Consider the following 9,632-nt stretch of genomic DNA (forward strand, 5'->3'; position numbering starts at 1 on the left):
GACTATTAATTCCGTTTCTATTATCCTGGTTTCTTCCTCAGGATCTCCTTTTCCCATAGGAATAGTACAGTGCTTGTCAATAGGAGGTATTCAAGTGTTTGTCATGTAAATGAATGAATATATTAATGAATAAAAATGGAATGATCGGTCAGATGATTGAAGGGATAACTAGCAGGAAGCTGGAAATGTGATTATGAAATATTAGAAAGAAATAAAGGCTAGCATTGTAGATTGGTAATTTTTCCTCATTGGGTTGGGAATTATAGCAGTGGATGAGATCACCTGGGATGAGAGTATATATTAGAGAGAGAAGAAGGCAGAACACAGACCTGAGGCCAAGGAGCCACCTAAGGATGGAAATAGGACAGGAAGAGAGCAAAGCAAATCCTTCTGGCTTAGTGTGTTTATTGGTTTTCTTCTTCTCTTCACTATTAGGGTTACAGAGATGTACTTCCAGCTGAAAGAAATGAATGAAAAAGTGTCTTTTATAAAGGACTCCTTACTGTCTTTGGACAGCCAGGTGGGACACCTGCAGGACCTCTCTGCTCTGACTGTGGATACCCTAAAAGTTCTTTCTGCTGTGGACACCTTGCAAGACGATGAGGCTCTCCTGGCCAACAGAAAGCGTTCTGCTTGCATAAAACTTCCTCACAGCTGGAACAATGTCATCTGTGCACAGGTTCTAGGCAGCATGGAGATCTCTGGGGAGAAGAAGTACCAGTATTACAGCATGCCTTCTTCTTTGCTGCAGAGCCTGGCTAGAGTCCAGCATCCCCCAAGTGTGCAGAGGGGGGCGCTTCTTGAGATTACAGACAGTCAGAGACAGGCTTCAAACCTAAGAGATAAAGGTCAAGAATCGGTAAATAGTATAGTTGCTTCTGGTGTGTCCCCTAACAGAAAAGCACCCTCAAAGACTGGCCAATTTCTCCTGGTCCCTTCTCATCTAAAACAAGTTCCTTTTCCTGAAGAAGCTGTCTTGCCTCTGTCCAGACCATCTGTAGGAACAGGTACAGATGTGCTGGCAATGGAACAGGTTCCTCAGAGTGAGTTCTCTGTCCATCTGTCTTGGCAGATCCCCATTGTTTCAGACCAGGCATCCGTGGCTGAACCCAAGGAGCAATACGGGCCAATGGCTGAGATACCAGACAAAAAAGACAATGTGGAGCAAGTTCTACACACTTGGGGTTGCACACCTGCACCCATGACAGTGACCTCCCTTCCTTCCCAAGCCAAGAGCATGCAGACTGGAGGTGGATATGTGAACTGGGCATTTTCAGAAGGCGATGAAACTGATGTATGTAGCATCAAGAAAAAATGGCGGACCTGCTTGCCCTCTACTTGTAACAGTGACTCCACGCAGAGTGAACAATGCCGGACGCAGATTCAGGGCAGATCCCTGTCTGATAACTCAACAAGTTTGACCCAGAGTAGTGAGTGCTCAGAGCTGGGACCGTGGCATTGGCCAAACATGCCTTTTTGGATCAATCCTCTCCGGAGAAAGAGGTCCTTCAGTAGGAGTCATAGTTTTAGATTCCACAAGGAGGAGAAATTGATGAAGATCTATAAGATTAAAAGTAAGGAGGAAACATTTTTTTTTCTGAGCCAGTATTAAGTTGTCTGCATTGCTACCAGTTCTTAAAAAACCTGTGGTTCTCGACTGCATTCGCATTCTGCCCAGTCTCTCAGCTCTTTCTGTAAAACAAAACGGTTCCCCATCCCGTCTTATACTTGCTCACGTAAACCATTTGCCTCGCAGATCTTTCAAGATCCTCAGAGATAGCAGAGTCAGCATGGGACAAAGCAAAAATGCTAACCAAGGACAGGAGATCGTCAAAGAAAAACAAGAAAAAACAAGAACTTCAGGTGCCGGTAAGTCTATTGTATATTCTGTCTTTGGCCTATCTTAGCTTAGTTTCTCTTTAGTGTCAAGTGCCATGTATACCAAATAGCATTGTTCTTGGAGGACTGAAGATACAAATTTGAGTCATCAGAGTGGATATGTCATAATTTATTTATCTGCTCACACGGTCGAGGACATTTGGGTCATTTTCTGTTTGGGGCTATTCCAAACAAAGGTGATATGAATATTAGTGACAAGTCTTTTTGTGGACATAGTTTTTTAATGTCTCTGGCAAATACTTAGGAGTAGAATGTCAGAGTCCTATGGCAAGTGTGTCTTTAATTTCTGAAGAAACTTACAAACCGTTTTCCAAAGTGATTGTAGCATTTTACATGCCCGCCAGTAGTTTATGAGCATGTCAGCTGTTCTACAACCTTGTAAATCTGTCTTTTTTTTTTTTTTGGCGGCTGGACAATATGGGGATCCCAACCTTGGTGTTATGACACCATGCTCTAACCGACTGAGAACCAGCCGACTCTTCAGTCTTTTTAATTTTAGCCACATTAGTGGAAGTGTAGTGGTGTTTCGTGGTTGGTTTTATTGGCCTTTCCATAGTGACTAATGCTGCTAGGCATCTTTCAGTGTGTTTATTTGCCATATGTGTATCTTTTCTGGTGACATGTCTGCTCAAATCTTCTGCCCCTTTTAAATATTGGGTTGTCTTATTATAAAGTTGAAAGAGTTTTTTTTAAAAAATGTTTTCTAGGTTTAAGTTCTTCGTTGGATGTATGTTTTTGTAAATAGTTTCTCTCGGTGGCTTGCCTTTTCATTTCCATAAATGTTCTTTGAAATACATACATTTTTATTTTAATGAAGTTGAATATTTGATTTTTTCTTTTATAGTTTATGCTTTTTGTATCATAGTTAAGAAATTTTTGCCAAACCTAAGAGTACTAAGATTTTCTCTTGTGTTTTCTTCTAAAAGCTTTACAGTTTTAGTGCCTACGTTTAGGTCTAGAACCCATTTTTAGGTAATTTTTGTATGTGATGACAGGTAATGATTGAGCTTCTTTCTTCTCTCCCCATCCCCACTCTCTTTCTTGAATACGGATGTCAAATTTTTCTACCACTTTTTTTTTTGTAAAAAAGATTATCTTTGTCCTATTGAGTTGCCTTGACGCCTTTGTCAAAATTTAATTGACCACATAGATATACAATATGTGTGGATCTATTTTTGTTTGTCTACCTTTATGTCAAACAGAACTTGAATACTGCAACTTTATAATAAGCCTTGGGATTATGGACTGAAGGTCTAAATTTTGTCTTCTTTATGAAAGTTGTTGGGCTATTTTATGTTCTTTGCATTTCCATATACATTTAGAATCAGCTTGTCTATCTTTACGGAGAAACCTGCTGGGATTGTGAATGAAATTGCTATAAATCTATACATCAATTTGGGGAAAATTGACCTCTTAACAGTAATGAGTCTTCTGATCCATGAACATGATTTATCTCTCTACCTATTTAGGTCTTCTTCAGTTTTTCTCAGTAATGTTTTGTGGTTTTCAGTGTACAAGTCATGCATAACTTTTGTTAAACGTGTCCATTAGTATTTTATATTTTTAAATTTTATTATAACTACAATTATTTAAAAAACTTTAATTTCTAATTATTTGCAGTATATAGAAATATATATATATATATATACATACTTATATTGGCCTTGTATTCTATGACCTTGCTAAACTCACATATTTGAGTAGGATTTTTTACAGGTTCTTTAGAATTTGCTATATAAATGATTATGTCCTCTACAAATAAAGATAGTTTTCCTTCTTCTTTTTCACTCTGGATGTTTTTTATTTCTTTTTCTTGCTTGATTACACTGACTAGAACCTTTATTACAATATTGAATAGAAAGGGTGTAAGCAGATATTATTTCCTTTTTTTGCTCTTGGGGGAAAGCAATTATTCTTTTACCTTTAAGTATGATGTTAGCTGTAGGTTTTTATATAAATGCCCTTTATCAGGCCGAAAAACTTCCCTTGTATTCCCAGTTTTCTGGGAATTTTTATTATGTATGGGTTTTGGCATTCACCAAATGCTTTTTCTGTATCTATTTAGATGATCAGATGTTTTTCCTTTTGATTGTGTTAATATAGTTTTCTGGGAATTTTTATTATGTATGAGTTTTGGCATTCGCCAAATGCTTTTTCTGTATCTATTTAGATGATCAGATGTTTTTCCTTTTGATTGTGTTAATATGATGATTTACATGATTAATTTTACAATGTTAGAATTAACGTTTAAAGTGTTAAATCAACCTTACTGGGATGAACCTTGCTTGGTCATGGTATATTATCTTTTTTATATATTGTATTCATTGTGTTAAAATTTTCATAACTTCTTTCGATATCTGTGTTCTTGAGCGGCACAAGCAGATTGCGAGGCAACAGCCACTTTTATTATAATGTCTTTGGTTTTGCTATTAGGGTGATGCTGGGTTTATTGACTGAGTTAGGAAGCGTTTTTTCCTCTTCAGTTTTCTGGGTGCGTTTGTAAAGAATTGATATTATTTCAACCCTAAATGTTTGGTAGAATTAAACAATGAAACCATCTTTGTGGGAAAGTTTTTAGCTATAGATTCAATTTCTATAATAGATATAGGTCTTTTCAGGTTATTTAATTCTTCTTGAGTGAGCTGTTTGTATATTTCAAAGAATTTTTCCATTTCATTTAAATTGTAGAGTTTATCGGCATAAAGTTTTTCATAATATTTTCTTATTATTCTCTTATTGTCTGTGGGATCTCTATGACATCACTTCTTTAATTCCTAACATTTTAAATTTGTGTTTTCTCTCTTTGTTTTATGATCAGTACAGCTACAGGCTTACTGTTTTATTGATCTCAGAGAAACAGCTCTTAGTTTTATTAATTATTCTCTCATTCCTATGTCATTGATTTCTGCTCTTTATTATTTTCTTTGTTTTGTTTACTTTGCTTTTCTCTTTCTAGTTAAGGCAGAAACTTTGGTCATTGATTTGAGACTTTCTTCTTTTATAGCGCTAGGCATTTGGTGTTATAAAATTTCTTCTAAGTACTGTTTTAGCTTATCACACAAATTCTAATATGTTGTTTTTATTTTCATTCAGTGAGTCTTTTTATTTATTGTTAGGAAGTCTTAGATCTAAATTAGCAATTCTGCAAGAATTCCCCTTTCATGGTCTTAATGCCCTGCTTCCTTTTTCTATTTTACATTTATTTTTCCATCTGGATGCATTTTTAAAAATACCTCCACCTTTTTTTTACGAATGAGAAGCAGAAGCAAAGAGATAATTTTTGAGACAATTATGTAAAATCATCGTTTACAGGAGAGATTTAGCTCAATAAGGAATGTTATTCTTTTAGGAAAAATGCCATAAGTTGCTGGAATTCCATAAGATATATACTTAAGTAAGTTTATTTCGGAATAGTTCAAATGACCAGAGTTCAACTAGGAATTGCACCTGAGCACAAGTACTCAGGCTTGCCTTTGTTTGTTGCTTTGTAGTTGACCCATTTATCCAATGGGTTCTGTCCCTGGGAAGTACATAAGGCAGCCATATTGTTAGCTATGTGTTATTTTAGTGATGAGGAAAATGGGGCTCAGAGACATTAAGTGATTTACCCAAGTTCACAGAGCTTCTAAGTGACAGAGCTAGAATTCCAACACAAGTCCTTTGGATCCAAATCTTATGTTTTTTCTTGCCCTAAACAGGGTTCTCCAAACATGGTCTTCTATCAGCAGCATGTGCATCACCTGGAAACATATTAGAGATTCAAATTCTCCCTCCCCCAGCCCCCCAGCCCTACTGCATCAGAGATCCTGGGGGTGCAACCCAGTGATCTGTGGTTTAACCCAGCCCCTGGCCCTGAGTGATTCTGATGCACACTCAAGTTTGAGAACCTCTGCTCCTCACCCTGTTTATTTTATTTATTAGTTTGTTTTTCCCTTTTTTCCTCACCCTGGTTCCTAATCATGACTGCAAAGAGAAATCACATGTATGCCTGTCCTGCCAGCCCGTGATGGGAGTTGTCAGAACTTCCTGGGTGATTCTTTTTCTTGGAATAGGATTATTATTTTTTATTTATTTACTTATTTTGTTTTTAATTTACACATAATAATTATATGTAATTATGGGGTACAGTATGATATTTTGATACATGTATACATTATATAATGATTGAAGCTGGGTATTTAGCATATACATCATCTCATACATTTATCATTTCTTTGTGGTGAGAACATTCAGATCCTCTCTTTTAGCTATTTTGAGATATACAGTACAATATTGTTAACCATAGTTGTCCTGTGCAATAGAACATCAGAACTTATTCCTCCTATCGGGCTGTAACTTTGTGAAATAGGATTATTAATGTGGAATTAGCCACATTAAAAATATTCCCATAAGATCAATTGATTAATCTCTCTGTCTTTCGATAATCTCTTTCAATATTACATTGTATCACATATGGTATATTGTAGAAAAGCAACACATGTCACTTGTGGGTGATGGCACTACAAACGATTTCATTTTTAAAAATAGTCTGTCTTTTCTAAAATATTTCAAAGATAGGTTCAAAATGCTACAGGAAATAAATCCCTCTGATCCCACATTTCCTTCTTCTCTCCAAGGCACATCTTGATGAGAGGTGTCACCAGTGTTGCCAAATCTCAAGATGGTTCCTTGTATTCTTTTATTTTTTAAATTTATTTTATTTATTGAATTAAAATTGATTACACATATTTTGGTGGTTTAACATTGAGATAAGTTGATCAAATCAATATTACTAGTATGTATATTGTTACTAGTATGTATATTGTTACAAATCATACTTATTCTTTATGCCCCTTGTCCAATCTCTCCCCATTCCCTCCTCCTCCCCCCTCTAATTACCCTAGATTTCTTTTCTCCTTCTGAAAGAATAATGGTTACTCTGTGTGATCAGGTCCCCCAATATTATCATAGAGCAGATGCTTCTTCTGTCACTCTGAAAAGGACTTTGTGGAGAGAGACATCCTCTTCTTTTCTTTATCTCTGCTGATGACTCTCCTTGTGTCAGTGCACTCCAGTGGCTGGTAGACCATCTGTGTGGTGGTTGTGGTGTCTAGCTGCTTTGACAACAGCCGTGGTTATTGTGGTGGCTGTGGTGGGCCACCCACATGGAAGCGATGTTTTTGGCATGCTCCTTGGCACTGGTGGTGTGCCTGGTTGTGGGGTGTATCTGGTCCCTGGCTCCATACCTCAGGTCCCCAGGCAGATCCCAAGGTGCTGTTGCGGCATGCCTGGTTGTGGGATGGGGGTCCACTCCCCAGCTCCATGCCTCTGGTCACTGGGCAGGTCCCGAGGTGCTGGCATGGTGTGTCTGGCTGTGGGAGGGGATCCAGTCCCCTTCTCCATGCCCCGGGTCACTGGGTGGGCCCCGAGGCACTGGCATGGTGTGCCTGGATGTGGAAGTGGGGTCTGGTCCCCGGCTCCAAACTTCCGGTTCCCATGCAGGCGCCAAGGTGCTGGTGGTGTGCCTGGGCTGGAACTATGTTTTTGTCCTTTGCTTACTTCTAAAATGGGGAACTTCCTGTGGGGACCAGCACTTGAGCTCTGTGGTTGAGCTAAATTGCTGCTTTACTGCTGCTTCCCTAGGGAAGGCTTTTTGTGCAGCTCAGGTTTTAATGATTAGACCTTATAGGTACTTCCAGCTCTCCAGAGACCTGGTGGATCTGGGTTGTGTAGAAACTCTGATCTGGGCCTGAGTTTTTTCATCAAACTGCACCCCATGCAATTTTGCATTCCCAACCAGTCTCCTCTGAGTGGTCCTATGCTGATTGTGGGGGCGGATTGGCTGTCCTTGCTCTGTCCCAGTGTTCTCCCAGTGGGCCCGTCTCCCCACTACCTGTTCTCCAAACACTTCCCATGGGATGGGCCCTGTGCCAGTCCCTTGTGATGAGTCACCAGCCTTTGAATGGCACCCCTTTTTCAGCTGTTCTGGCTTCTTGCTCCTGTGTGAGTCCACGGGAACCCTATTAGTGGTCTTGCTGTCCTGGGGTCCGCCAAGGCCCTTTTCTCCCCTGTAGCCTCCAAGTAACTCCATCTGAAGGGCACAGCTGAGGCTTTTGCCAGCTCCTGCTCCATGCGCTCAGCAGCTCCAGCCTTAAAGTGGCCACAGCCCGAAATGCTCAGAGCAGTTTTTTCTTACTCTCATCATGGTTTCTCTCACCTTCATGAACTCCATAGGTCTCTCTTCCTCTTCCCCTGAGCTCCAGTGGCCCCAGCTTGGCCGATGTTACATTTTTATATTTGTAAATTGGTTGATTTGTGGGAGAGAGTGACGCTGGGAACTGTCTATTCTGCAGTCTTGACCAGAACTCCCAGGTGATTCTAATATGCAGCTGATGTTAACAACTGCTGGTTTTCACCATGGTGCCTCTCTATTAATGGGACTCAAAATGTTTCCAGATTAATGTCACTGTGTTCCAACATATGTCTTTCTGTCCAGGTCATAACAGTCAATGGCTGCACTCAAAGTGACCAATTGAATTCAGATACAGGAGAAAACAACACCTCAGAAAAAGAGGACTGCAGCAAGAACTGGCTCACAGTGTCCAAAAACAGTCAGATGAGTATGTAGCTGTCTACAGTCTTGCATCCCACAGACCCTGCTAGAGTTTCCTCGGGGTATGGTCTTGGGACCATTTGTGGTCTTTGCTGTTCTTCCAAGTGGAGGTGAAGAAAAGAGAAGGTGGCAAAACCTTCTTAGGGAAATAGCTCTTTCCTGTTTTTAATTTTTATGAAAGGGACACAATTTTGTTTTAAAAATTAGTAATCAGGATCCAGAAAAGAATATAAGTTTCTTATATTCAAAGCTCTTGAACCTGACTCAGAGTGTTTTCTCCAGATAGTGTTCATTTATTCTAATTTATGGGGTGGGGGAGTTGTCTGATTTTACAAATTCTTAAAGTTCATGTGACACTAGTATGGACCCCTACACAGGATCAGTGGATTGGGTTATAGTTGGTTATTTACTACTGCCTATGTAGAGTGTTTATTACATGGGCAAGTATCCCTTAAGCTTAATATTACTGTTTGTACAAGTATCCCTTAAGCTTAATATTACTGTTTGTAGAGGAGAGAACACAGACCAACTAGCTAAGACTGAAGACTAAGCTGGGAATGGAATGTGAAATAAGCCTGGACAGGTAGGATGAGGGCAGGTTATGAACAGAAATGAGAGCAATGGTCAGAACTCTGAACTTCTTGCAGTAGATAAGAGACTTTACCAATTTTTGAACAGAAAGGACTGTTTTATTTAGGAGTCATAAAGATTTAAAATTATTTAAAATATTAATTTTAAGGGACAGATAGACATTGTATTGAAATTTATGCTATCATGTTTCTTTATCATGCTTGCTCTTACTGTCAGTGGTTCTCAACCAAGTGTGATTTTGCACCACCCTCCCCCACCACGCTGCCTTCCCCAGGGGACATTTGGCAACGTCTGGAGACATTCTTGGTTATCACAGCTAAGGGGGTAGAGGACAGGGCTGGTGCTAAACTTCCTGTAATGCATGGGGCAGCCCCTATGACAAGGACTTATCCAGCTGCAAATGTCAATGCTAAGGTGGAGAAACCCTGTTCTATGTTTAAAAAAATACTTAATTGTCTGTTTAATCACTGAGACCCAAGTGGACTCTACGCTGAAAGAGATTGGAAATTAGATTATTCAGAACCTCCTCAATTTACAGATATGGCTTGAG

The 9,632-nt window shown here is 39.3% G+C and overlaps 1 protein-coding gene across 1 annotated transcript; it reads left to right on the top strand.

Annotated features, from left to right (window-relative positions):
• Positions 1–691: 691 nt before the first annotated feature.
• Positions 692–8,498, top strand: LOC103582401 (transient receptor potential cation channel subfamily M member 6-like; the record flags this gene model as incomplete). The annotated part of the gene is made up of 3 exons (XM_008564005.1): positions 692–1,574; positions 1,757–1,869; positions 8,375–8,498. Coding segments are annotated over exons 1-3 (1,120 nt in total), but the record flags the coding sequence as incomplete, so codon positions are not given.
• Between the last annotated feature and the right edge of the window lie 1,134 nt (positions 8,499–9,632).

This window comes from Galeopterus variegatus, unplaced genomic scaffold, assembly GCF_000696425.1.
Source record: "Galeopterus variegatus unplaced genomic scaffold, G_variegatus-3.0.2 Scaffold16106, whole genome shotgun sequence".
Taxonomy (NCBI): Eukaryota; Metazoa; Chordata; class Mammalia; order Dermoptera; family Cynocephalidae; genus Galeopterus; species Galeopterus variegatus.